This window comes from Microcaecilia unicolor, chromosome 1 (genome assembly GCF_901765095.1).
Source record: "Microcaecilia unicolor chromosome 1, aMicUni1.1, whole genome shotgun sequence".
Lineage (NCBI taxonomy): Eukaryota > Metazoa > Chordata > Amphibia > Gymnophiona > Siphonopidae > Microcaecilia > Microcaecilia unicolor.
In genome coordinates, this window is record NC_044031.1 from 733607438 (window position 1) to 733635245 (window position 27808).

General features: G+C 51.3%; 1 protein-coding gene across 3 annotated transcripts in view; it reads right to left on the bottom strand.

The window, feature by feature from the left end:
• Positions 1 to 27808, bottom strand: part of PRC1 (protein regulator of cytokinesis 1) — a 173790-nt gene that overhangs the window by 144037 nt on the left and 1945 nt on the right. For all 3 annotated transcript variants that reach the window (XM_030189664.1, XM_030189665.1, XM_030189663.1), the window contains exon 2: positions 9221 to 9353. In XM_030189664.1, coding sequence (XP_030045524.1) covers positions 9221 to 9353 — 133 coding nt within the window. The remainder of the gene's footprint in view (positions 1 to 9220; positions 9354 to 27808) is intronic.

Genomic DNA, 27808 nt, shown 5'->3' on the forward strand with positions numbered 1-27808 from the left:
TAAAGGAAAGAAAATTACCAAGGTAAGTACCTAATTTTCCCTTCCTTGTCATCAGCAGCAGATGAATCCATTAACTGATGGGATGTAGAAAAGCAATCCCTACTTAGGGTGGGAACCAGCCACACCGCGAGCAAGCACTTGTGCTCCAAAAATAGCATCCTGCTTCGCTGCAGCATCCAGCTTGTAATGCCAGACAAAAGAGAGTAGAGAAACCCAAGTAGCCGCACTACAGATCTCTTGAAGAGAGAGTGCACTCGTTTCAGCCCACGAGGACATCACACTCATGGAATGCGCCTTAAACGCTTCAGGTGGAGACTGGCCTGAAAGCAGATACGCAGAAAAAATGACTTCCTTGAGCCAACGGGCTATAGTGGCCTCAGACGCCGGGCACCCGCATCGAGGACCTGTCAACAATACAAAACGCTAATCAGAAGTCCTGAAGTCATTTGACATCTGTAGATACTGCAACAGCGACCTGCGAACACCCAAAAGATGTAACTGCCCAGAGGAGTACGGGAAATGTTCCCTAGAAAAGGAAGGCAGAAAAATGGGCTGGTTCAGGAAGGCACCGTACGTACCATTATTCCGGATTTCGAGAATTGCAGAAAAGGGTCCCGACAGGACAGGGCCTGAAGCTCAGACACGTGTCTAACCGACTGTCTTGAGAGTCACATCCTTCTCCGAAGCTCGCTTAAGCGGCTTGAAAAGAGAACACTGAAGAGCCTTCAACACCAGCCCCAGGTTCCAGGCCGGACAAGTCGACCGAACGGGAGAACGGAGCCTAAGCACCCCTCTGAGAAAATCGGGTAATGTCCGGATGAGCAGCAAGAGACAAGCCAGAGACTTTCCCTCGATAGCATGCAAATGCTGCCACTTGAACCCGCAGGGAATTGTAAGCCATCCTGCAAAAAGTCCAGCACCGGCGAGACAGTAGCCCGCGTGGGAGTGATCGCCTTTGAAACACACCACGCCTCAAACTTGCGCCAGATCCGAGCATAAGCTGCGGAGGTGGACCGCTTGCAGGCCTGCAAGACAGTGGAGATGACCTTGTTAGAGTAGCCCTCGTCTCTCAATTGCGCCCTCTCAATAGCCAGGCCGTAAGACAAAATCGGCAGGGATCTTTCATAAACACCGGGCCCTGAACCAACAGGTTCGGAACAAGGGACAAAGGAACTGGTGCCTCCACCAGCATCCGGCGGAGATCCGCATACCACGGACGCCTTGGCTAGCCCGTAGAGATAAGGATCACCAATCCCTGACCTATATGCCTTTAAAGTGGGCACCACCAGCCACAACACCCCTGCTCAACTGGCATAGCACAGGAGCCACCCCAGGCAGAAATCCAGGAGCTGATCAAGCTACGTCCACACCTGCTGGGAGATAGAGAAATAATGAAGGCAGTTGGGGCAGACAGGGTCACTGTGGTTTTTCAGCGTGCTCCATCTCCACCTGCTGGTAGGCAGATACAACCCATCAGGTAATGGATTCATCTGCTGCTGATGACAAGGAAAGCTTCTTCGTGTTTTTGTAGTTCGGCCCAATTTTAGTTTTGAAGTACGACCTTTTGGTCCTTATTGCGTATTTGTATTTCCTTTGTGGTTGTTTCCATGCGTTGAGTGTGTGTTCATCTTATTTTTTTCCATGCGCGTTCCAGTTTCCTAGATTGTGTTTCTAATATTTTAAATTCTTCACTGAACCACGGTATCGAGTTGTGTCTACGTGAAGTTCTTGTTTGTAAGGGTGCTATTTCGTCTAGTATGTGTGTGCATCTTTTGTCCCATTCTGAGAGGTAATTTTTCACAGAGAGTGGTGGATACTTGGAATGCCCCCCCCGCGGGAGGTGGTGGAGATGCAAACGGTAATGGAATTCAAACATGCGTGGGATAAACAAAGGAATCCTGTTCAGAAGGAATGGATCCTTAGAAGCTTAGCCGAGATTGGAAGGCGGGGCTGGTGTTTGGGAGGCGGGGCTAGTGCTGGGCAACACTTCTACAGTCTGTGCCCTGAAAATGGCAGATACAAATCAAGGTAAGGTATACACAAAAAGTAGCACATATGAGTTTATCTTGTTGGGCAGACTAGATGGACCGTGCAGGTCTTTTTCTGCCGTCATCTACTATGTTACTATGTAATTTATGGACTCCATTTGTGCTGTCCAATCGTTGTTGTATATCTGTTGCCAGAAAGTATCCGGGTCTATTTGGTCTCTCGTGGTGTGAGTTGTGTGTTCTCGTGCGAGACAGACATGGGGAAGCTACTGCTTGCGCTGGGATTGGTAGCATTGAATGCTGCCACTATTTGGGTTTCTACCAAGTACTTCTGATCTGGCTTAGCCACTGTTGGAAACAGGATACTGGGCTGGTCTGACCCAGTATGGCTATTCTTATCTGCTAGAGGTAGAGCCTACTGAAATTTTCCACTAAGCACCAGCACATTATACCAGCAAGATCACTGGAAGATCAGTTTTTCCTCTACCTCCCATCTACTGCTAGGATGAGATAACACCCACTTGTTCAGAATGGTGCAGCCAGACAAGGAAATATACTTTTATATTCAGATAAGTTGAGTCCAGAATATTATGATTAATTTCCTATGGATAGCAATCCCAGCGATTATGGTCGCACTAGCTGTCAGAAACAGGAAGAGACACTTAAATATATGTCTACACTACACAACTCAATGGGAAATTCAGACTTAAAGCTATCTCACTCCTTGTGTCCTCATCACAATCTGTAAAGCGAATGCTACATACCTGTAGAAGGTATTCTCCGAGGACAGCAGGCTGATTGTTCTCACTGATGGGTTGACGTCCTCGGCAGCCCCCTCCATCAGAAAAGTTTACTAGCAAAGGCCTTTGCTAGTCCTCGCGCGCCCATGCGCACCGCGCATGCGCGGCCGTCTTCCCGCCCGAAACCAGCTCGAGCCGGCCAGTCCAGTATGTAGCAAGACAATACACTTCAAGGGAAGACTCAACTCCAAAGGGGAGGCGGGCGGGTTTGTGAGAACAGTCAGCCTGCTGTCCTCGGAGAATACCTTCTACAGGTATGTAGCATTCGCTTTCTCCGAGGACAAGCAGGCTGCTTGTTCTCACTGATGGGGTATCCCTAGCCCCCAGGCTCACTCAAAACAACAACCATGGTCAATTGGGCCTCGCAACGGCGAGGACATAACTGAGATTGACCTAAAAAATTTACCAACTAACTGAGAGTGCAGCCTGGAACAGAACAAACAGGGCCCTCGGGGGGTGGAGTTGGATCCTAAAGCCCAAACAGGTTCTGAAGAACTGACTGCCCGAACCGACTGTCGCGTCGGGTGTCCTGCTGCAGGCAGTAATGAGATGTGAATGTGTGGACAGATGACCACGTCGCAGCTTTGCAAATTTCTTCAATGGAGGCTGACTTCAAGTGGGCTACCGACGCAGCCATGGCTCTAACATTATGAGCCGTGACATGACCCTCAAGAGCCAGCCCCGCCTGGGCGTAAGTGAAGGAAATGCAATCTGCTAGCCAATTGGATATGGTGCGTTTCCCCACAGCCACTCCCCTCCTATTGGGATCAAAAGAAACAAACAATTGGGCGGACTGTCTGTTGGGCTGTGTCCGCTCCAGGTAGAAGGCCAATGCTCTCTTGCAGTCCAATGTGTGCAGCTGACGTTCAGCAGGGCAGGAATGAGGACGGGGAAAGAAAGTTGGCAAGACAATTGACTGGTTCAGATGGAACTCCGACACGACCTTTGGCAAGAACTTAGGGTGAGTGCGGAGGACTACTCTGTTATGATGAAATTTGGTGTAAGGGGCCTGGGCTACCAGGGCCTGAAGCTCACTGACTCTACGAGCTGAAGTAACTGCCACCAAGAAAATGACCTTCCAGGTCAAGTACTTCAGATGGCAGGAATTCAGTGGCTCGAAAGGAGGTTTCATCAGCTGGGTGAGAACGACATTGAGATCCCATGACACTGTAGGAGGCTTGACAGGGGGCTTTGACAAAAGCAAACCTCTCATGAAGCGAACAACTAAAGGCTGTCCTGAGATCGGCTTACCTTCCACACGGTAATGATATGCACTGATTGCACTAAGGTGAACCCTTACAGAGTTGGTCTTGAGACCAGACTCGGACAAGTGCAGAAGGTATTCAAGCAGGGTCTGTGTAGGACAAGAGCGAGGATCTAGGGCCTTGCTGTCACACCAGACGGCAAACCTCCTCCAATGGAAGAAGTAACTCCTCTTAGTGGAATCTTTCCTGGAAGCAAGCAAGATGCGGGAGACACCCTCTGACAGACCCAAAGAGGCAAAGTCTACGCCCTCAACATCCAGGCCGTGAGAGCCAGAGACTGGAGGTTGGGATGCAGAAGCGCCCCCTCGTCCTGTGTGATGAGGGTCGGAAAACACTCCAATCTCCACGGTTCTTCGGAGGATAACTCCAGAAGAAGGGGGAACCAGATCTGACGCGGCCAAAAAGGAGCAATCAGAATCATGGTGCCTCGGTCTTGCTTGAGTTTCAACAAAGTCTTCCCCACCAGAGGGATGGGAGGATAAGCATACAGCAGGCCCTCCCCCCAATCCAGGAGGAAGGCATCCGATGCCAGTCTGCCGTGGGCCTGAAGCCTGGAACAGAACTGAGGGACTTTGTGGTTCACTCGAGATGCGAAGAGATCCACCAGGGGGGTGCCCCACGCCTGGAAGATCTGTCGTACCACACGGGAATTGAGCGACCACTCGTGAGGTTGCATAATCCTGCTCAACCTGTCGGCCAGACTGTTGTTTACGCCTGCCAGATATGTGGCTTGGAGCACCATGCCTTGACGGCGAGCCCAGAGCCACATGCTGACGGCTTCCTGACACAGGGGGCGAGATCCGGTGCCCCCCTGCTTGTTGACATAGTACATGGCAACCTGGTTGTCTGTCTGAATTTGGATAATTTGGTGGGACAGCCGATCTCTGAAAGCCTTCAGAGCGTTCCAGATCGCTCGCAACTCCAGAAGATTGATCTGTAGATCGCGTTCTTGGAGGGACCAACTTCCTTGGGTGTGAAGCCCATCGACATGAGCTCCCCATCCCAGGAGAGACGCATCCGTGGTCAGCACTTTTTGTGGCTGAGGAATTTGGAAAGGACGTCCCAGAGTCAAATTGGACCAAATCGTCCACCAATACAGGGATTCGAGAAAACTCGTGGACAGGTGGATCACGTCCTCTAGACCCCCAGCGGCCTGATACCACTGGGAGGCTAGGGTCCATTGAGCAGATCTCATGTGAAGGCGAGCCATGGGAGTCACATGAACTGTGGAGGCCATGTGGCCCAGCAATCTCAACATCTGCCGAGCTGTGATCTGCTGGGACGCTCGCACCCGCGAGACGAGGGACAACAAGTTGTTGGCTCTCGCCTCTGGGAGATAGGCGCGAGCCGTCCGAGAATCCAGCAGGGCTCCTATGAATTCGAGTTTCTGCACTGGGAGAAGATGGGACTTTGGGTAATTTATCACAAACCCCAGTAGCTCCAGGAGGCGAATAGTCATCTGCATGGACTGCAGGGCTCCTGCCTCGGATGTGTTCTTCACCAGCCAATCGTCGAGATATGGGAACACGTGCACCCCCAGCCTGCGAAGTGCCGCTGCTACCACAGCTAGGCACTTTGTGAACACCCTGGGCGCAGAGGCGAGCCCAAAGGGTAGCACACAGTACTGGAAGTGGCGTGTGCCCAACTGAAATCGCAGATACTGTCTGTGAGCTGGCAGTATCGGGATGTGTGTGTAGGCATCCTTCAAGTCCAGAGAGCATAGCCAATCGTTTTGCTGAATCATGGGGAGAAGGGTGCCCAGGGAAAGCATCCTGAACTTTTCTTTTACGAGATATTTGTTCAGGGCCCTTAGGTCTAGGATGGGACGCATCCCCCCTGTTTTCTTTTCCACAAGGAAGTACCTGGAATAGAATCCCAGCCCTTCTTGCCCGGATGGCACGGGCTCGACCGCATTGGCGCTGAGAAGGGCGGAGAGTTCCTCTGCAAGTACCTGCTTGTGCTGGAAGCTGTAAGACTGAGCTCCCGGTGGACAATTTGGAGGTTTTGAGGCCAAATTGAGGGTGTATCCTTGCCGGACTATTTGCAGAACCCACTGATCGGAGGTTATGAGAGGCCACCTTTGGTGAAAAGCTTTCAACCTCCCCCCGACCGGCAGGTCGCCCGGCACTGACACTTGGATGTCGGCTATGCTCTGCTGGAGCCAGTCAAAAGCTCGCCCCTTGCTTTTGCTGGGGAGCCGCGGGGCCTTGCTGAGGCGCACGCTGCTGACGAGAGCGAGCGCGCTGGGGCTTAGCATGGGCCGCAGGCTGTCGGGAAGGAGGATTGTACCTACGCTTACCAGAAGCATAGGGACCAGTCTTCCTTCCCCCGAAAAATCTTCTACCTGTAGAGGTAGAGGCTGAAGGCTGCCGGCGGGAGAACTTGTCGAATGCGGTGTCCCGCTGGTGGAGAGACTCTACCACCTGCTCGACATTTTCTCCAAAAATGTTGTCCGCACGGCAAGGCGAGTCCGCAATCCGCTGCTGGAGTCTATTCTCCAGGTCGGCGGCACGCAGCCATGAGAGCCTGCGCATCACCACACCTTGAGCAGCGGCCCTGGACGCAACATCAAAAGTGTCATAAACTCCTCTGGCCAGGAATTTTCTGCACGCCTTCAGCTGCCTGACCACCTCCTGAAAAGGCTTGGCTTGCTCAGGGGGAAGAGCATCAACCAAGCCCGCCAACTGCCGCACATTGTTCCGCATGTGTATGCTCGTGTAGAGCTGGTAAGACTGGATCTTGGCCACGAGCATAGAAGAATGGTAGGCCTTCCTCCCAAAGGAGTCTAAGGTTCTAGGGTCTTTGCCCGGGGGCGCCGAAGCATGCTCCCTAGAACTCTTAGCCTTCTTTAGGGCCAAATCCACAACTCCAGAGTCATGAGGCAACTGAGTGCGCATCAGCTCTGGGTCCCCATGGATCCGGTACTGGGACTCAATCTTCTTGGGAATGTGGGGATTACTTAGTGGCTTGGTCCAGTTCGCAAGCAATGTCTTTTTCAGGACATGGTGCAAGGGAACAGTGGACGCTTCCTTAGGTGGAGAAGGATAGTCCAGGAGCTCAAACATTTCAGCCCTGGGCTCGTCCTCCACAACCACCGGGAAGGGGATGGCCGTAGACATCTCCCGGACAAAGGAAGCAAAAGACAGACTCTCGGGAGGAGAAAGCTGTCTCTCAGGAGAGGGAGTGGGATCAGAAGGAAGACCCTCAGACTCCTCGTCAGAGAAATATCTGGGGTCCTCCTCTTCCTCCCACGAGGCCTCACCCTCGGTGTCAGACACAAGTTCACGAACCTGTGTCTGCAACCTCGCCCTGCTCGACTCGGTGGAACCCCGTCCACGGTGGGGGCGTCGAGAGGTAGACTCCCTCGCCCGCATCGGCGAAGCTCCCTCCGCCGACGTAGTCGGGAGGCCTTCCTGGGAGGTGGCCGCGGTCGGCACCACACGCGGTACCGACGTCAGGGACCTCAACCTGGGCGATGGGCCAGCCGGCGCCACACTCGACGGTACCGGAGGCGCAAGCACCGCCGGTACCGGAGGGGTAGGGCGCAACAGCTCTCCCAGAATCTCTGGGAGAACGGCCCGGAGGCTCTCATTTAGAGCGGCTGCAGAGAAAGGCTGAGAGGCCGATGCAGGCGTCGACGTCAGAACCTGTTCCGGGCGAGGAGGCTGTTCCGGGCTGTCCAGAGTGGAGCGCATCGACACCTCCTGAACAGAGGGTGAGCGGTCCTCTCGGTGCCGATGCCTGCTGGGTGCCGAATCCCTCGGCGACCCAGAGCTCTCGGTGCCGACATGGGGAGGAGACCGGTGTCGATGCTTCTTCGACTTCTTCCGAAGCATGTCACCGGAGCTCCCCGGCACCGACGAGGAGGACGTAGAATCCATCCGTCGCTTCCTCGGGGCCGAGACCGAAGAAGGTCGATCCCGGGGGGGCTGTACCGCAGGAGCCCTCAGGGTAGGAGGAGACCCACCCGAAGGCTCACCGCCACCAGCAGGGGAATGGACAGCCCTCACCTGCACTCCTGACGATGCACCTCCGTCCGACGACATCAGCAGACGAAGTCTCGGTACCACCGACGTCGATGCAGTCGCCCGATGCCTCGGCGCCGATGCAGAGGTCCGATGCCTCGATGCAGTCGATGGAGCGGCAGCCAAGGAAGATGGTCCGGACGCTGACGACGTCGATGCACTCGATGCCTCCGGTGCCGATGCCGACGAAGAGCCCGAGAACAAAACGTTCCACTGGGCTAATCTCGCTACCTGAGTCCGCCTTTGTAACAGGGAACACAGACTGCAGTTCTGAGGGCGGTGCTGGGCCCCTAGACACTGAAGACACGCAGAGTGCCTATCAGTGAGCGAGATTACCCGGGCGCACTGGGTGCACTTCTTGAAGCCGCTGGAAGGCTTCGATGTCATGGGCGGAAAAATCACGCCGGCGAAATCAAAAGCCGAAATGGCGAAAATTGAAGCACCAAAATTTAGAGGGAGAAAAATCTCGACCGAGGCCAAACGAGGCCTACCCCGACAACGAAAGAAAACTTACGGGGCAAAAACTGAGAAATACGGGAAGGGCAGAAAACCCGAAAAGGGTCTTCCGGAACACTTCCGGAGCGCTTCCCGAACTTTTTTGAGGAAACATAGGACAAAAACACGTCGAAAAGGACGCGCGAGGTCGACTCTCTGGGGCACGAACGGCGTAACACGACCGTACCGAGTGCGGACGAAAGAAGACTTGCCGGCTCGAGCCGGTTTCGGGCGGGAAGACGGCCGCGCATGCGCGGTGCGCATGGGCGCGCGAGGACTAGCAAAGGCCTTTGCTAGTAAACTTTTCCGATGGAGGGGGCTGCCGAGGACGTCAACCCATCAGTGAGAACAAGCAGCCTGCTTGTCCTCGGAGAACTAGTTGTACAACAGAATTCAGATTTTTCTGGTTTTCTTAAGTTGGCTGTGATGTGACTACTTCTGCTATGACCCATTAAATTGGACCAAGGCTTCCAACTACCTTGAGCCAACCTAAGTAGTGAACTACAAATGAAAGCCTAGGTAGTTCTATGACTATTCCCCTAAGCCATCAAGTTCCTTCCCATTTTAGTTTCAGTGCTGTTGAAAAGTCTCCAAATAATTCAATCTTAAAAAAAAAAAAAAAGCCCAAAAATATAGGCTATACTTACTTTAATATGTTTCTTCACAACCTCTGTTCTTTCCATGCGCTGGTGCTCCAGTATTCCTATTTCTTCCCAGATATCACGCAAACGGGAAAGCGCTTTATTTAAGCATGCTACGGATTCCGCAGCCAGCACCTCACTTGAGAAAGCAAGAACATGAAAAGTTACTATACACTATACAAGACTAGCTTAATCATTTGTATTTTTCTCCAGAGCTGTTAATTTTGTAATAAACTTCTTAAATGCAACTTTACAGGCTATAGACAATATCAAAACAAAATATTTTCAAACAGTGCATATTAAGGTACAGCATGATACATAAAATGTTGACCTAATCACAATAAAACATCTTAATAGACTACATTGGGTGAAAGCGAAGGTAGAGCATATAGAGAGAAAAACTGAAGAGAAAAACTGCAGGTCCACAAAGATGATTCTGCAAGAGCACATAATAGTCCTCACGACTTCTCTATGAGGAAAGGCTAAAGCGGCTAGGGCTCTTCAGTTTGGAGAACAGGCGGCTGAGGGGAGATATGATAGAGGTCTATAAAATAATGAGTGGAGTTGAAGGGAAAAATAAGGTTTTTATCTTGGTAATTTTCTTTCCTTTGGTCATAGCAGATGAATCCATTACGAGTAGGTTGTGTCCATCAACCAGCAGGGGGAGCTAGAGAGCACTGAAAAACCATAGTGTCTCATGGCCAGCTAGCTCCATCTGCCTCTTCAGTATTTGAAGCTTCCAAAGCAGTGTGACACCGCCACATTAATAACATGAACTTTCCCCACAGCGGATGAACGCCCCAGAACAGGAGCAACAATTCAAAGGAGGGACGAACTCAACCTCCTGTAACAGAACAGAAATCCTAAAGACTGTTTTCCAACTTCTCCCAATGAGGGAACATATCTACAGGAAGAACTGAACATAAAACAACATCAATCACATGATGAACCACTGAGGGAGGGCTCATGGATTCATCTGCTATGACTAAAGGAAAGAAAATTACCAAGGTAAGAACCTAATTTTCCCTTCCCTGTCATCAAGCAGATGAATCCATTACGAGTGGGATGTAACAAAGCAATCCCTAGATAGGGTGGGAACAAGCCACACCACGCGCCAGCACTTGTGCTCCAAAATGCACGTCTCTCCTGGCAGCCACATCCAGCCTGTAATGTCAGGCAAAAGAGAAGCCCAAGTAGCTGCACTACATATCTCTTGAAGAGGAAATCGCTCTTGTGGAATGCGCCTTAAAGGCTTCAAGCGGAGGCCGACCAGACAGCAGATATGCTGAAAAAATAGCTTCCTTGAGCCAACGGGCTATAGTGGCTTTAGACGCTGGAGACCCTCTGTGTGGATCTGATAACCGAACAAAAAGATGATCAGAGGTCCGAAAGGCATTTGACATGCGTAGATACTGCAACAGAGCCCTTTGCACATTTAGGAAGTGCAATTGCCCAAAGGATTCTGGAAACTCCTCTTTAGAAAAGGAGGTCAGGAAAACAGGCTGATTTAGGTGAAACGCTGAAACCACCTTAGGCATGAAGGACGGCACAGTACGTACCATAACTCCGGACTCTGAGAATTGCAGAAATGGGTCTCGACAGGACAGCGCCTGGAGCTCAGATACCCGTCTCGCTGATGCAATGGACACCAAAAAGACAGTCTTTAGGGTCACATCCTTCTCCGAAGCTCACCTAAGCGGCTTGAAGGGCGAACACTGAAGGGCCGTTAAAAATATCCCCAGGTTCCAGGCCGGGCACAGAGCTCGCACGGGAGGACGGAGCCGAAGCACCCCTCTGAGAAACCGTGCCACAACCGGACAAGCAGCCAGAGAAAGGCCAGCGACCTTCCCTCGAAAACATGCTAAGGCTGCCACTTGAACACGCAGGGAATTATAGGCAAGGCCTTTTTGTAAACCATCCTGCAAAAGGTCAACAGAAGCCCACATGGGTGTAATCGCTTTAGAAGCACACCAAGCCTCAAATTGGTGCCAAATCCTGGCATAAGCCACGGAAGTGGAACGCTTGCGGGCCTGTAGGAGAGTGGAAATGACTTTACTGGAATAGCCCTTGTCTCTCAATTGTGCTCTCTCAATAGCCATGCCGTAAGAGCAAAGCGGCAGGCGTCCTCCATGGTTACCGGTCCCTGTGACAACAGATTCGGTACCAGAGGTAACGGCAGGGGAGCCTCCAACAGCATCTGCCGGAGGTCCACATACCACGGCCTCCTGGGCCAATCCGGGGCGAAGAGAACCACCTCTCCTTGATGTAGCTGAATCCGCAGGAGTACTCGCCCTATCAAAGGCCACAGAGGGAACACATACAGGAGGCCCTGAGGCCAGGGTTGAGCCAAGGCATCCAACCCCGCCGAGCGAGGATCTCTCCGTCTGCTGTAAAAGCACGGGACTTTGGCATTTGCGCTTGAGGCCATAAGATCCGCTACGGGTGTCCCCCATTTGGCACAGATCTGCTGGAATGCTTAATCTGCAAGTTCCCACTCCGCTGGGTCGATTTGATTCCTGCTTAATCGGCTTGCACGTTGCTCTGACCTGCAATGTGAGCTGCTGACAGAAACTACAGATGTAGCTCGGCCCAGTGGCATATTTGAGCGGCCTCTACGGCCAGTGCTTGACACTGAGTGCCGCCTTGTCGATTTATATAGGTCACTGCTGTAGTGTTGTCCGACAGAACTCTGACAGCCAATCCTTCCAGGGACAACTGAAAGGCCAGAAGCGCCTGGAATATCACTTTGAACTCCAAGCGACTGATGGACCACGCTGACTCCTCGGGTGTCCAGAGACCATGGGCATGCCTTCCCCGGCAATGTGCACCCCAGCCCTTCAGGCTGGCATCTGTTACCACCAGGCACCAATCGGGGAGCGCCAGCGGCATTCCTCACCACAGCATGTTGTCTGAGAGCCACCACTCCATACTGAGCCGGGCCGCAGGGAGCCACGTGAGTCTGCATTGATAATCCTGAGATACTGGAGACCATCGTTGAAGCAGGGAACACTGCAGAGGTTTCGGGTGCGCTCTCGCCCATGGCACCACTTCTAAGGTGACCGTCATCGACCCCAACAGCTGGACAATGTCCCAAGCTCGCGGGCGAGGCATCCTCAGGAGCAGATGGACCTGGTTCTGAAGCTTACACCGCCTTTGCTCAGGTAGGAACACATACCCCGAGGAAATTGCTCTCGTGGAATGTGCCTTAAACGCTTCAGGCGGAGACCGGCCTGAAAGCAAATGCGCAGAAAAAATGACTTCCCTGAGCCAACGGGCTATAGTGGCCTTAGACGCTGGACACCCACGTCGAGGACCTGTCAACAATACAAGAAGGTGATCAGAAGTCCTGAAGTCATTTGACATCTGTAGATACTGCAACAGAGCACTGCGGACATCCAAAAGATGCAATTGCCCAAAGGAATCCGGAAAGTCTTCCCTACAAAAGGAAGGTAGAAAATGGGCTGGTTCAGGTGAAACGCTGAAACCACTTTAGGCAGGAAGAAAGGCACTGTCCGCACCGTTACTCTGGACTCTGAGAATTGTAGAAAAGAATCCCGACAGGAAAGCGCCTGAAGCTCAGATATGCGTCTAGCCGATGTCATGGCCACCAAAAAGACTGTCTTGAGAGTCACATCCTTCTCCAAAGCTCGCTTAAGCGGCTTGAAAGGCGAACGCTGGAGAGCCTTCAACACCAGCCCAAGGTTCCAGGCCGGACAAGGCAACCGCACGGGAGGACGGAGCCGAAGCGCCCCTCAGAGACATCGGACAATGTCCGGATGAGCAGCAAGGGATAAACCCGAGACTTTCCCTCGAAAGCATGCCAATGCTGCCACTTGAACCCACAGGGAATTGTAAGCCAGGCCTTTTTGTAAGCCATCCTGCAAAAAGTCCAGTACTGGCAAGACTGTAGCCCACATGGGTGTGATCGCCTTTGAAACACACCACGCCTCAAATTTGCGCCAGATCCGAGCATAAGCTGCGGAGGTAGGCTGCTTGCGGGCCTGCAAAAGAGTAGAGATGACCTTGTTAGAGTAGCCCTTATCTCTCAATTGCGCCCTCTCAATAGCCAGGCCATAAGACCAAATCGGCAGGGATCCTCCATAGTCACCGGACCTTGAACTTACAGATTCGGCACTAGAGGCAAAGGAAATGGAGCCTCCACCATCATCCGACGAAGATCCGCATACCACGGACGCCTTGGCCAATCCAGAGCGAAGAGAATCACCAATCCCCGGTGCAGTCGGATCCACAGGAGGACTCGCCCTATCAAGGGCCATGGAGGGAACACATACAGGAGGCCTGACGGCCAGGGTTGAGCCAGTGCATCCAACCCCGCCGAGCGAGGATCTCTCCTTCTGCTGAAAAAGCAAGGTACTTTGGCGTTTGGACTTGATGCCATTAGATCCAATTCTGGAGTCCCCCATTTGGCAAAAAATCTGAAGAAAAACTTCTTCTGCCAGTTCCCATTCCGCCGGGTCGATTTGATGTCTGCTGAGAAAATTGGCTTGCACGTTGCTCTCACCTGCTATGTGAGCTGCGGACAGCAGATGCAAGTGGAGCTCGGCCCAGACGAAAATCTGAGCGGCCTCCGCGACCAGGGCCCTGCACGGAGTGCCGCCCTGACGATTGATATAGGCCACCGCTGTCGTGTTGTCTGACAGAACTCGGACAGCAAGCCCCTTCAGAATCTTGTGGAAGGCCAGAAGAGTCTGGAATATCGCTCTCAGTTCCAAGCGATTGATGGACCATCCCGCTTCCATGGGTGTCCACTGACCCTAAGCATAGCTTCCCTGGCAATGCGCTCCCCAGCCCGAAAGGCTGGCATACGTTATCACCAGGCACCAAGAAGGAAGCGCGAGCGGCATTACCTGTTGCAGCATCCTGTCGGAGAGCCACCAATCCATACTGTGCAGGGCCACAGGGAGCCAAGTTAGTCTGCGTTGATATTCCTGGGAGACCGGAGACCATTGTTGGAGCAGAGCAATCTGCAGTGGCCTCATATGAGCTCTCGCCCAGGAAACCACCTCCATGGTGGCCGTCATCGACCCGAGAAGCTGAACAAAGTCCCAAGCTCGAGGGCGAGGCATCCGGAGGAGCAGATGGACCTGATTCTGAAGCTTACATCTCCTGAGGTCGGGGAGAAAGACAAACACCGAGGCCGTGTCGAACCAGACCCCCAAATACTCGAGAGACTGAAAGGGGGTCAGGTGACTTTTGGGTATATTGACCACCCAGCCCAGAGTCTGAAGGACCGCAACCACTGTGGCTGTGGCAAGACGGCTTTTCGTCTGCCGAATCCGCTCTGATGAGCCAGGCGTCGAGATAAGGGTGAACTGATACCCTCTCACCTGAGAAAGGCAGCTACCACCACCATTACCTTGGAAAAGGTACGGGGAGCTGTGGCTAGGCCAAACAGCAAGGCCCGAAACTGGAAATGCTGGCCCAACACCGCAAACCGGAGAAACCGCTGATGCGGAGGCCAGATAGGAATGTGCAAATACGCTTCTTTTAGGTCTAGAGACATGAGAAATAGAGACTTGCACGGGAACGGGGTTTGCAGGATTCCCGTGGGGACGAAAGCAGTTTCTATGGGGTTCCTGTGGAAGTGTATGCTGCACTTGCGCCAGTCTCTCACCTACCGAGTACCAAGTTCTTTGAGTACTGTCTCCTCCTCCTCTTTGCTTTAACAGCACAGATGTGGAAAGCCTCCATTAAGGAGGTGGTAGAGATACAAATGGTGATGAAATTCAAAAAGGCATGGGATGAACACAGAGGATCTCTATTTAGAAAATGGAAGTTATAAAAAACCTAAACTTAAATGGCTGCATGTGCGTGGATGTGTCGCGTGACACTTTCATGGTGACTCTGGCTTTGATGAACTAGGGCTGATACCGGGAGACCTGTACGGTCTGTGTCTCATATATGGCAATCTGGTTTTGGATGGGCTGGAAAGGGTTTAGACAGCAACTTTAGTGGCTGGAACATGAAGAAAGTTCTGGACAGACTTTTACGGTCTGTGTCCCGCAAATGAGAAGATGAATAGGCTGGAGTGGGCTTTGAGGGCAACTCCACCAGTTGGAACATAAGGATAGGGCCAGGCGGACTTCTATGGTCTATGTCCCAGAAATGCCACAGAAAGACCATAATCAAGTATATAATATACATTCAATGTTGATTGAATCATGAATTGATAATGATTGTGACTATTGGGCAGACTGGATGGACCGATCCAGTTTTTATTTGCTATCATTTACTATTACTATTAATCCTCTCTGCTTCCGGGCTGATGCGCAGACCTCAGCTCTGACATAAGCATGAGCATCAGATGTCACCTGACCTACTGGCGTGTGCATGTGGTGATCTCTTAGCACACAGTGCCAGTGAATCAGAGAAGTCTTATATGTGCGCAACTGAGTGTTCCAACTTTTTTTTTTTTGTTACATTTGTACCCCACGCTTTCCCACTCATGGCAGGATCAATGCGGCTTACATATACAGGTACTTATTTGTACCTGGGGCAATGGAGGGTTAAGTGACTTGCCCAGAGTCACAAGGAGCTGCCTGTGCCTGAAGTGGGAATCAAACTCAGTTCCCCAGGACCAGAGTCCACAACCCTAACCACTAGGCCACTCCTCCACTCGGGTTCCTTCCTTGCCTGCAGTACTGCGGCTCAAATCCAGAGACAGAGAGCTGACAGGAATTTTTTTTTTTAATGTACCATTAAATTCTTGTGGGTGAGGACAGGTTAAATTCTTGCGTGGACAGGTAAGATTCCCCATGGGGACAGGCGGGGGATGGGTTAGATTCTAGTGGGAACGGGTGGGGACTGGTTGGATTTCTGTCCCCGTGCAACTCTCTAGTGAGAAACTCTCCTGGCTGTACCACTGCAATGACAGAGCACAGGGTTTCCATGTGAAAGTGCCGCACTCTTAGGGCCTCGTTGACTCTTCGTAAGTCGAGGATCAGTCTGAAAGACCCGCCTTTTCGAGGCACCACAAAATAAATGGAGTAGCGACTGCAGCTGTGTTCGGCGAGAGGCACCAGAATCACCGCTCTGAGGTGCAGGAAGACTTGCAAGGTCTCTTCTACCACCACCCGTTTGAGGGCAGTGCCGCATCGGGACCCGATAAAAGCGTCTCTCATGGGGCACCGAATTCCAATTGGTAACCTTCTCTGATCAGGTCCAGGACCCACTGATCTGAAGAAATCTTGGTCCACTCCTCGAGAAAGAGGGAAAGACGCCCTCCTACTGCAGGAATCGACGAGTGGAACGGCGTCCCATCATTGTGGATGACGCCCCTGAACTCTTGGCCGTGGCCCGGCTGCTGCGGAACGTTTGTCCGAGCGAACGGAGTTCCTTTGCTGAAAACGGGCACGTTAAGAAAACCCAGCAGAGCGCCCCGGCGATACCTGCAAGCTTCACAGAAGCAAGACTTTTGGAAGAAGGCCTCGGCCTATCCTCAGGCAACCGTTGGGACTTAGAGTCCACTAGGTCTTTAACAATCTTCTCCAATTCCTCTCCAAATAACAGAAGGCCCCGAAAGGGTAACCTCACTAGCCTTTGCTTAGAGGCCATGTCAGCCGCCCAATGCCGCAGGCAAAGAAGACGGTGGGCAGAAACGCCACAGACATCTGCTTAGCAGAAGCTCTGACCATTTCATAAAGTGCATCAGCCAAAAATTTATTTGTAGCATTTATACCCCGCTCTTTCCCGCTTGATAGCAGGTTCAGTGCGGCTTACATGGTATGGTAAAAAAGTAGCACAGAGTTAATACGAAGTATGGAACAAAGTTTCCGAGATAACATAATTACATAGGGTGTGGTACAAAGTATCACAGAATTAATACAATGCAAGAGACAAAGTATCAGAGATGACATTGTTACATAGAGTAGGTCAATAGTAAGAGATGTGGGGAAAGAAATTGGTGTTTGGGTAATACTAGTGTTGTGTAGTTGGGTTCAAGAGTTAGGATGGTTCATTTGGGTAGGCTTGTTTGAAGAGGTAAGTCTTCAGTAGTTTCCGGAAGGGTAGGTGTTCAGTGGTTTTCCAGAGTTGGCTGCCTATAACAGAGAAGGTGGATGCGTAGTAGGTTTTGTATTTGAGACCTTTGCAGTTGGGAAGATGGAGATTGAGATGTTCGAGAAGATTTGAGCCAGTTCCTGTGTGGAAGCCAGTTCCTGTGTGGAAGATCGATCAGGTTGGACATATAGCTTGGAGATTCGCCACGGAGGATCTTGTGGATCACTGTGTGGGCTTTGAAGTTTATGCGTTCCTTGATGGGGAGCCAGTGAAGTTTTTCCCGTAACGGTGTCACGCTTTCGAATCGTGATTTGCCAAAGATGAGTCTAGCTGCTGTGTATTTGGGCAGTTTGGAGTTTTTTCATGATTTGGGCTTTACAACCGATTAAGATGCTGTTGCATTAATCGGCATGGGTGAGCACTGTGGATTGTACTAGATTGCGGAAAGTTTTCTTTGGGAGGAATGGTTTTACTCTTTTCAGTACCCACATCATGTTGAACATCTTCTTCGTCGTGGCTTCTGCATGAGTTTATAAAGTTAGGTGTTTGTCTAATGTTACTCCTAGAATTTTTAGATAGTCAGATATAGGGATTGTAATGTCAGGGGTGGTCAGGGTGGTTGGGATCCGAGTAGCGTGTTGTGATGAAAGGATTAGGCATTGAGTTTTTCTTTATTCATTTTCATCTTGAAAGCGTTGGCCCATGAAGTTAGGATGCTCATGGCAGTGGTTATTTTCTCCGAGATTTCTGTAAGGGTGGATTGGAAAGGGATGAATATGGTGACATCATCAGCATAGATGTAGGGATTTAGGCCATGTTTAGATAGGGATATTGCTAGAGGAATCATCATAAGGTTGAAAAGGATCGGGGATTGGGGTGAGCCTTGAGGGACTCCGCATTTTGATGACCATGCAAGTGATATTGATGAGGTTGATTTAACCCGATAAGATCTGGTGGTGATAAAACGTTTTATCCACTTGATGATGTTTCCGCCGATCCCTAGTTTGTCCGGTAGTTTCGTAAGAATGTCATTGTCTACCATGTCAAATGCGCTGGATAGGTCGAACTGCAGAAGAAGTATTTTGTGGCCAATTGAAATTTCTTGTTTGAACTTAAGTTACCAGGGTGAGTAATATTGTTTCTGTATTGTGTGCAGGTCGAAAACCCAATTATGATTCATGTAGTATGGAGAATTTTTGTATGAATTTGTTAAGTTGGGAGGTCACTATTTTCCATCAGTTTGGTTAGAAGAGGGATGGAGGCCACAGGTCGATAGTTGGTGATGTCATTCGCTGGTTTTTTGGGGTTTTTCGGTATCGGTGTAAGTAGAATATTGCCGTGTTCGGAGGGGAAGGAGCCTTGTTGAAGTAGGAAATTTAAGTGGGTGGTGAGTTCTGTAATAAATCGTTCTGGTGCATTTTTCATCAGATAATTGGGGCACGGATCCAGGTGGCAATGAGACTTGGAGAGTTTGGATAGTGTGGAGGAGATTTCCTCGGTGGTGAGAGGAACGAAATTTGTCCAGTAGCGATCTGCTGGGACCTCTTCAGAGTCAGGGTCTAGTTCGTCGAGGAAAGTGTCAATATTGGTGTCATCTTGTGGAATTGTTTTGCACAGATTAATGATTTTTATCGCTGAAGTATTTGGCCACCTGGTCAGCGGATGGACTGTTTGAGGGTGAAGTTGTAACTGGGTTCATGTTAAGAAGGCTTTTTATGATTTTGTATTGTTTTTTTATGTCTGTTCCTGTGGTTGTGATTTGTTTTGTGTAGTAAGTTCTTTTGGCTCGTTAATGTCATTCTTGTATTTCTTTTGTGTTTGTTTCCAAGCGTTAAGGGTGATATTTTTTTGATTTGCTCCAGATCTTTTCAAGTTTCCTGGTCTCTTTTTCTTGTTTTTTTAAGTCCTCGCTGAAATGACAGGGCAGACTTCATCCGCGGGGCAACCTCAGAGGGGGAACCCGTACCATCTGCGGGCTGATCAACCGCTTATTGTAACCAGGAAAGACAGGCCTGGACTGCATAGAACTGCAAATAGCCACCCTTAAAGCAAGGCCCGAGATTTCAAAGGACCGCTTCAGTATGGATTCCAGCCGCCGGTCCTGCATGTCTTTCAAAGCGACCCCTCCCTCCACTGGGAGAGTGGTCTTTTTAGTCACAGCCGTGACCAACGCATCCACTTTAGGCATCCCAAAAAGGGCCAAGTGATCCTCACTCAGAGGGTAAAGCTGACCCATAGCCCTGGCCACTTCCAAGGGCCCCTCAGGGTCAGACCATTGCACTGAAATAAGCTCCTGGATGGAGTCATGCACAGGAAAAGCCCGAGAAGGCTTCTTAGTGCTAGCCATCCTAGGATTAGAGGAGGCAACGCCCTCGGCAGGATCATCAATCGAGAGGGCCTGCAAGGCGTCAGAAATGAGAGCTGGCAGCTTGTCGTGGTGGAAAATCCGAACCGTATTAGGATCATCCAAGTCCTGTGGCAAACAGGGACCCTCATCCGGATCAACCATCCATGAGGGCCTGCCAGATCCCTCAGACTCCCCACAGCCTGACCACGGGGGGAAAAAGGGAGAGGCGCCACTCTCAGACGGGGAATTCACCCGTTTACGTTTAGCGTCCTTCCAACGCTTGGGGGAAGCATTAACATCTGCAGCCATCCTTGGGCCATCAAAACCTGGAGGGAATCCAGAGCGCAACGCAGTGTCAGACACCTCTGGCAGAGTTCTATTTAACATGAAGGCCTTATGCATCAGTAGCACAAATTCAGGGGAGAAAAACTCACCCTGGCCCTCCGCCCCCGAATTAGGAGAAGCGGAGGAAGGAGCTGCTCTAGTAGTCTCAGAATGAGGCGTCCCCCTACACTCAGACTCCTCCGCACCAGTGAGGGTCGAGTCACGCAGCGCTTCCAAAATGGCACCCGCTGCCAGCTCCATCGAGCGGGAAGAATCACCGCTCACCATGCTCACACTAGCATCTAAGGAGCACATACTGCAAAGGCCCGCTGCTGACCTGTGTTTACTACAGTGGGTGCAGCGCTTAACTCCTTCAGCAGCCATCGCCCAACTGGACGGAAATATAGATATAGATAAAATGGCGGCTTCGCGTCAAAACTTACCCCACACAGAACGCTGTCCACGGGAACCTCCCCAGAGGAGCTGGGCACCACTCTCACCTCAGAAGACCAAGTCAACGAGCTCCGGTCAAGCTGCACTGAACCAGAACCTGTGGAGAAAGCCTCAGAAATAGCAACGCTGTATAAGCGGGCTCTTTTTTTTTTTTTTTAACGCTGTGAAGAAGGTTGGAGGCAGGCAGCAACAGAGGGACTCCAGGAGGCGGGGGGAATGGGTAAGGCAGGAAAAAGGCGAACCTATATGCCTTTAAAGTGGGCACCACCAGCCACAACACCCCTGCTCAACTGGCAAAGCACAGGAGCCACCCCAGGCAGTCTGAAATCCAGGAGCTGATCAAGCAACGTCCACACCTGCTGGGAGATAGAAAAATGCTGAAGGCAGAAAGGGCTATCCGTCCAAGGGTCACTGTGGTTTTTCAGTGCTCTCTATCTCCACCTGCTGGTAGGTGGATACAACCCATCAGTTAATGGATTCATCTGCTGCTGATGACAAGGAAGATCCACGGAGCAAAGCATTTTGTACTGCTTGTCCCAGGAATAGTGGACTTTTCCCTACATCCATTTAACAATATTCTATGGCCTTTTCCTTCAGGAAGCAGCCCAAACCTCTCTTAAACTCTGCTAAGCTAACCGCCTTAACCACATTTTCCGGCAACGAATTCCAGAGTCAAATTAAGCACTGAGTAAAGAAAATTTTTCTCTTGTTTTAAACTTACTGCACTCCAGCTTCATCGCATGCCCCCTGGTCCTAGTATTTTTGGAAAGCGTAAACAGTCGCTCCATATCCATCTTTTCCACTCCACTCATTATTTTATATACCTCTATCATATCGCCCCTCAGCCGCCTTTTCTCCCAGCTGAAGAGCCCCAGCCGCTTTAGCCTGTCCTCCTAGGAAAGTCGTCCCATCCCCTTAATCATCTTTGTCGCCCTTCTCTGCTTTTTAACCATTTTTCTCATTTAATTATAGTCACCCTTTTGAAAATTAAATGCAGCTACAGAGCAGGAAAACCAGGAACAGTTAGGTCCCTCACAATAGTAACTTTTTTTTATACACTTGGGGTCCAAAGGGTGCACCCAAATCAGGCCCGACTCGGCAAGGGCTGCACGAGTACTCAAGTACCATTTGCTGAGGAGATTGAAAAATATGTTTATATTATTTCATCACTCAGTAGTTCTCTCTCACATCTACTGGTAGGAGGACAAACCTACTTGGTCTGGAAAGATAAGGAAGGTGGCATTTACTGATTTCCTAAAGAAAATTATTCTTCATTGTTAGCTGCAAAAAGTAAAAGCTGCTTATGGTCTGCATGACTTGTGGGAACCCCCCCCCTCCTTCCAACTGAAACAGCTGATGGAGCTAAAATGCCATATTCTGGAATGGGTGTCAGGCTAAAGGCAAATCAGGAGCTAAGGAGAAGATAGTTTGGGAGGAGAGAACTAGCACAAATGGTGGGAATAGACCTGAGCTTGGGAAGAGAAAATAACTTGGGGAAAGTTCTGGGAAGAGAACTAGAGATGGGATTGCTTATGGGTGAGATTAGCCTATGAATATGGGAACTTGAATGTATGGGTGGAGGGGGTAGTGAGAAAGAGAACACTGAGGGATAGAATGATGAGAGTTGTGGAGTCAATCCTTGAGCACCCAAGCCTGTGTGAGATATGAGAATAGAGGGCTTTCAGTGGCAAGTTGTGTAGCAAGCTTTGCAATTTTTTCTGCTTTGTCAAAATAAAGCATAATAATCACTTTATGAGACATCATACAGATTTTTTTATATCATGTGCACAGATTGATCCTCATGCAGAATGTGCATAATCATGCATAATGCCCCCAGAAGAAACTCATCTCTTCTTCTGTTACATAGCACTGCCTCAGATAAATAGTATAAACTGTACAGTGTCTACAGGTCCTGCAAGGCAGACTGGCACAATTCACACAGTAAAAATAAGATAATGCTAACCTTGTCCGGTCTGTCCTGTCATAATACCAGACCCCAAGAGCTGTTTACTATCCGATTTGATCCTTTCTACCAGAAAGTTAAGTGCTTTGTTTTTAAATACAGTACTATAAATTCAATATATCATTTGTACTTTTATTTATTGTTAACCGCCTAGATCTGGTAAAACCTGGCAGTATATAGAACATGCAGATTTTGCAAATATTGTGTAAAGATATCCTTTTTGGTGCACTCCACCAGAGATCACTAGAGAAAACATGTGGTTAACTTTTTAAATTATCAAATCAAAATTCAATTCAACGTAAATTTTGTTTATTCAATGAAAAGCAAAGTTATCAGCTTCAACCTGTGACTCTATATTGAGATGTAACACTGCTTTCAGTTTAGCTATTTACTGAAAGGAAATGGTTTGTCCTGTTTGTCTGTCCTAATTAGATTGTAAGCTCTGTCGAGCAGGGACTGTCTCTTCATGTTCAAGTGTACAGCGCTGCCTACGTCTAGTAGCGCTTTAGAAATTATAAGTAGTAGTAGTAGGTATGCTAAGTGTATAATTTAAAAGGTAAAATTATGTATAATCATACCTGATAATTTTCTTTCCATTAATCATAGCTGATCAATCCATAGACTGGTGGGTTGTGTCCATCTACCAGCAGGTGGAGATAGAGAGCAAACTTTTGCCTCCCTATATGTGGTCATGTGCTGCCGGAAACTCCTCAGTATGTCGATATCAAAGCTCCATCCACAGGACTCAGCACTTAGAGAATTACACCCACGAAGGGACACTCTGCCCAGCTCACCACCGCCGAAACGGGGGAGGGGAATTAACCCAGCTCATCCCCACACAAGTGGGGGAGGGGAATCCGTCCAGCTCATCCCCGCGGAGCGGGGGAGGGACACCACACCCGCCGATGCGGGGGGATCTGGCTTATCCTGCAACCGCAACCGCGGGAGGAGCTGACTGACCCGAACACCGCCGAAGCGGGAGGGGTACAAAGCTGCCCTACAGCCGCACGAAGCGGGAGGGAGTGCCGGCAGAATTTTAAGTCTCAATCCAGCCCCGTAAAACGGAGGGGAGAGGAATGCAGCAGCTCACTGTAACACAAACTCGTCTTAACTCTTGAAGAATCCAAGTGCAAAAACTTGAACACGAAGTCTTTCTGAAGTAACTGAAGACTAAACTTGAACCTGAAATGCAACCAGAATAAAACAATACAGATATCTGGGAGGGGCTATGGATTGATCAGCTATGATTAATGGAAAGAAAATTATCAGGTATGATTATACATAATTTTACCTTCCATATCATCAAGCTGATCAATCCATAGACTGGTGGGATGTACCGAAGCAGTACTCACCCAGGGCGGGACATAGAAATCCCTGACCGCAACACTGAAGCTCCAAACCGGGCCTCCGCCCGAGCAGCCACAGTCAAGCGGTAATGCTTGGAGAATGTATGGGCCGAAGCCCAAGTTGCCGCCTTGCATATCTCTTCCAAGGAGACGGAACCGGCCTCTGCCATCGAGGCCGCCTGAGCTCTTGTGGAGTGAGCCTTCAGCTGGATAGGCGGCACCTTCCCCGCGGCCACATAAGCCGCTGCAATGGCTTCCTTGACCCATCTTGCCACTGTAGGCTTAGCAGCCTGCAGACCCCTACGAGGACCTGCAAACAGGACAAACAGATGATCCGATTTCCGGAAGTCATTGGTCACTTCCAAGTATCTGATGATGACTCGCCTCACATCCAGATATTTAAGAGCAGAGTACTCCTCTGGGTAGTCCTCCCTACGAAAGGAAGGGAGACAGAGCTGCTGATTCACATGGAAGCGAGAAACAATCTTGGGCAGAAAGGAAGGCACTGTGCGAATAGTCACTCCTGCCTCAGTGAACTGCAGAAAAGGCTCTCGACATGAGAGCGCCTGGAGCTCGGAAACTCTTCTGGCTGAAGTGATAGCCACCAAAAAGACTGCTTTCAACGTCAGGTCTTTCAGAGATGCCCTCGACAAGGGTTCAAACGGCGGCTTCTGCAATGCTCTTAGCACCAGGTTGAGATTCCACGCAGGCACCACTGAGTGCAGAGGAGGGCGCAGGTGATTAACTCCCTTGAGAAAGCGCACCACATCTGGCTGGGAAGCCAGGGAAGCACCCTTCAGGCGGCCCCTGAAGCAAGCCAGAGCCGCTACCTGGACCTTAAGGGAACTGAGCGACAGGCCTTTGTCCAGACCTTCTTGCAGGAACGCCAACACTGAAGAAATTGGAGCAGTGAAGGGAGAAAGAGAGCCTGCTTCACACCACGCTGCAAAGATACGCCAAACCCTGGCGTAAGCAGTAGAAGTAGAGCGCTTCCTCGCTCTCAGCATAGTGGCGATGACCTTGTCTGAGAAGCCCTTCTTCCTTAGACGCTGCCGCTCAATAGCCAGGCCGTAAGACCAAAGGGGGAGGGATCCTCCATCACCACGGGACCCTGATGTAACAGGCCCTGCTCCACTGGCAGCCGCAGAGGATCGTCGACTGAGAGCCTGATCAAGTCCGCATACCAGGGACGTCTGGGCCAATCCGGACCCACCAGGATTATCCTGCCGGGATGCTTTGCCACCCGGTCTAGCACCCTGCCCAACATGGGCCAGGGCGGGAACACATAGAGAAGCTCTTGTGTCGGCCATTGTTGGAGAAGAGCATCTACTCCCAGGGAGCGAGGGTCCCGTCCTCTGCTGAAGAAGCGCGGCACTTGGCAATTGGCCGATGACGCCATCAGATCTAGGCTCGGCTGGCCCCAGCGCTTCGTGATGTCCAAGAACGCCTGAGCAGATAGCTGCCACTCTCCGGGCTCCAAGGTATGGCGACTGAGAAAGTCCGCCTTGACATTCATGACTCCGGCAATGTGGGCCGCTGACAGCTGTTCCAGGTTCGCTTCCGCCCACTGGCATAGACTCATAGCCTCCTTGGCTAGAGGGGCGCTCTTGGTACCTCCCTGGCGGTTGACATAGGCCACAGCCGTGGCATTGTCCGACAGGACCCGTACAGGCTTCAACCCCAGTACCGGGATGAACTCCAAAAGCGCCAACCGAATGGCTCAGAGTTCCAGGAGGTTGATAGACCACTTTGCCTCTGCAGGAGACCAGAGCCCCTGCGCTGTCCTTCCCAAGCAGTGGGCTCCCCAGCCCGACAACGAGGCGTCCGTCGTGACGACAATCCACTCTGGGGTCACCAGAGGCATTCCCGCAGACAACTTGTCTGTCTGCATCCACCAGCTCAGCGCCTTGCGCACTGCTGGATCCAAGGGAAGACGCACCGCATAATCCTCCGACATCGGAGTCCAGCGCTGCAGCAGAGAGTGTTGTAGCGGTCTCATATGAGCCCTGGCCCAGGGCACTACTTCCATCGTGGCCGTCATAGAGCCCAACAGCTGCACATAGTCCCAAGCCCGAAGAGGAGAGGCTCCTAGGAACTGTTCCACCTGAGCCTGAAGCTTGACAATCCGATTGTCTGGCAGGAACACTCTGCCCACTTGGGTGTCGAATCGAACTCCCAGATACTCCAGGGACTGAGTCGGGCGCAGCTGGCTCTTCTCCCAGTTGATGATCCATCCCAGGGAGCTCAAAAGAGCAACTACCCGGTCCACAGCTTTGCCGCACTCTGCATAAGAGGGGGCTCGGATCAACCAGTCGTCCAGATAAGGATGGACTTGTACTCCTTCCTTTCGCAGGAAGGCCGCTATGACCACCATTACTTTGGAAAAGGTCCGCGGAGCAGTAGCCAACCCGAACGGGAGGGCTCTGAACTGGAAGTGTCGTCCCAGGACTGCAAAACGCAGAAAGCGTTGATGAGGAGGCCAGATGGGAATATGCAGGTACGCTTCCTTGATGTCCAAGGATGCCAGGTACTCCCCTGCCTTCACTGCCGCTATAACAGAGCGGAGAGTCTCCATGCGAAAGTGCCGCACTTTCAAGGCCCGATTGACCCCTTTGAGGTCGAGGATAGGCCGGACAGAACCTCCTTTCTTTGGTACCACAAAGTAAATGGAGTAACGCCCCTTGCCAAGCTGACTTACTGGCACCGGAACGACCGCCCCCAGGCGGATCAGATTGTCCAAAGTCTGCTGCACTGCCACAGCTTTGACCGGAGACTTGCAGGGAGAGAGTACAAACCCGTCTCTTAAGGGTCGGCAGAACTCTAGCTTGTAGCCGTCTCTGATGACTTCCAGCACCCAAGCGTCTGAAGTGATTGTGGTCCACTCGCCCAGAAACGAGGACAGCCGTCCTCCAATCTGTACTGGGGCGTGGACCAAGACCCCATCATTGGGTACGAGACCCTGGGGGAGGACCGGAGGGAGCACCTCCGGGACGGCGGTCTCTGCGAAAGGAATGCTGCTTGGGGGGGAAATTCCTCTTAAAGGAAGAGGGGGCAGAAACACCCGACCTGCCCGGGCGGTACCGACGGGCTTCCTGAAACCGTCCTCTGGAGGTACCGGGACGAGCACTAGCCCGAGCCCTGACCTCCGGTAACTTCTTGCCCTTAGACGTGCCGAGATCGGTCACGATTTTGTCCAGCTCGACCCCAAAGAGCAGCTTGCCTTTAAAAGGCAATTTAGCCAGGCGGGATTTAGAGGCATGGTCAGCAGACCAATGTTTCAGCCAAAGCCACCGCCGCGCAGAGACTGTCTGAGCCATGCCTTTAGCTGAGGCTCTCAAGACATCATACAGCAAGTCTGCCAAATAGGCTAAGCCCGATTCCAGGGCTGGCCAATCAGCCCTCAAGGAATGGTCCGAGGGGGAAGCCCGCTGCACCATAGTAAGGCACGCCCTGGCCACGTAGGAGCCGCAAACTGAGGCCTGCAAACTTAAAGCAGCCGCCTCAAAGGACGACCTTAAGGCCGCCTCCAATCTCCTGTCTTGGGCGTCCTTCAGGGCCGTGCCACCTTCCACCGGCAATGCCGTTTTCTTAGTCACCGCAGTGATTAAAGAATCCACGGTAGGCCACAGATAGGCCTCACGTTCACTCACAGCCAAAGGATAGAGGCGGGACATAGCCCTAGCCACTTTAAGGCTCGCTTCTGGGACATCCCATTGAGCTGAAATTAAGGTGTGCATGGCATCATGCACGTGGAAGGTTCTAGGCGGGCGCTTCGTCCCCAGCATAATGGCGGAGCCAACAGGGGCTGAGGGAGAGACGTCCTCCGGAGAGGATATCTTCAAAGTGTCCATGGCCTGTAACAACAGGTTGGGCAGATCCTCTGGGCGAAAAAGCCGCGCTGCAGAGGGGTCATCCGCTCCATCCGAGCGGGGATCCGTCTCCTCCAAGGACTCCGCAAAGGACCGTTGGGAGACCTCAGACACGCTGCCCTCATCTACATCGGAGGAGACAAATTCCTCCAAGGCCTGGGAATCAACCCGAGGGCGTTTACCTCTGGGGACCTCAACCTCTTTACCAGACGAGGGAGCAGGGGCAGCGTTGTGCATGAGGAAGGCCTGATGCAACAGCAAAACAAACTCGGG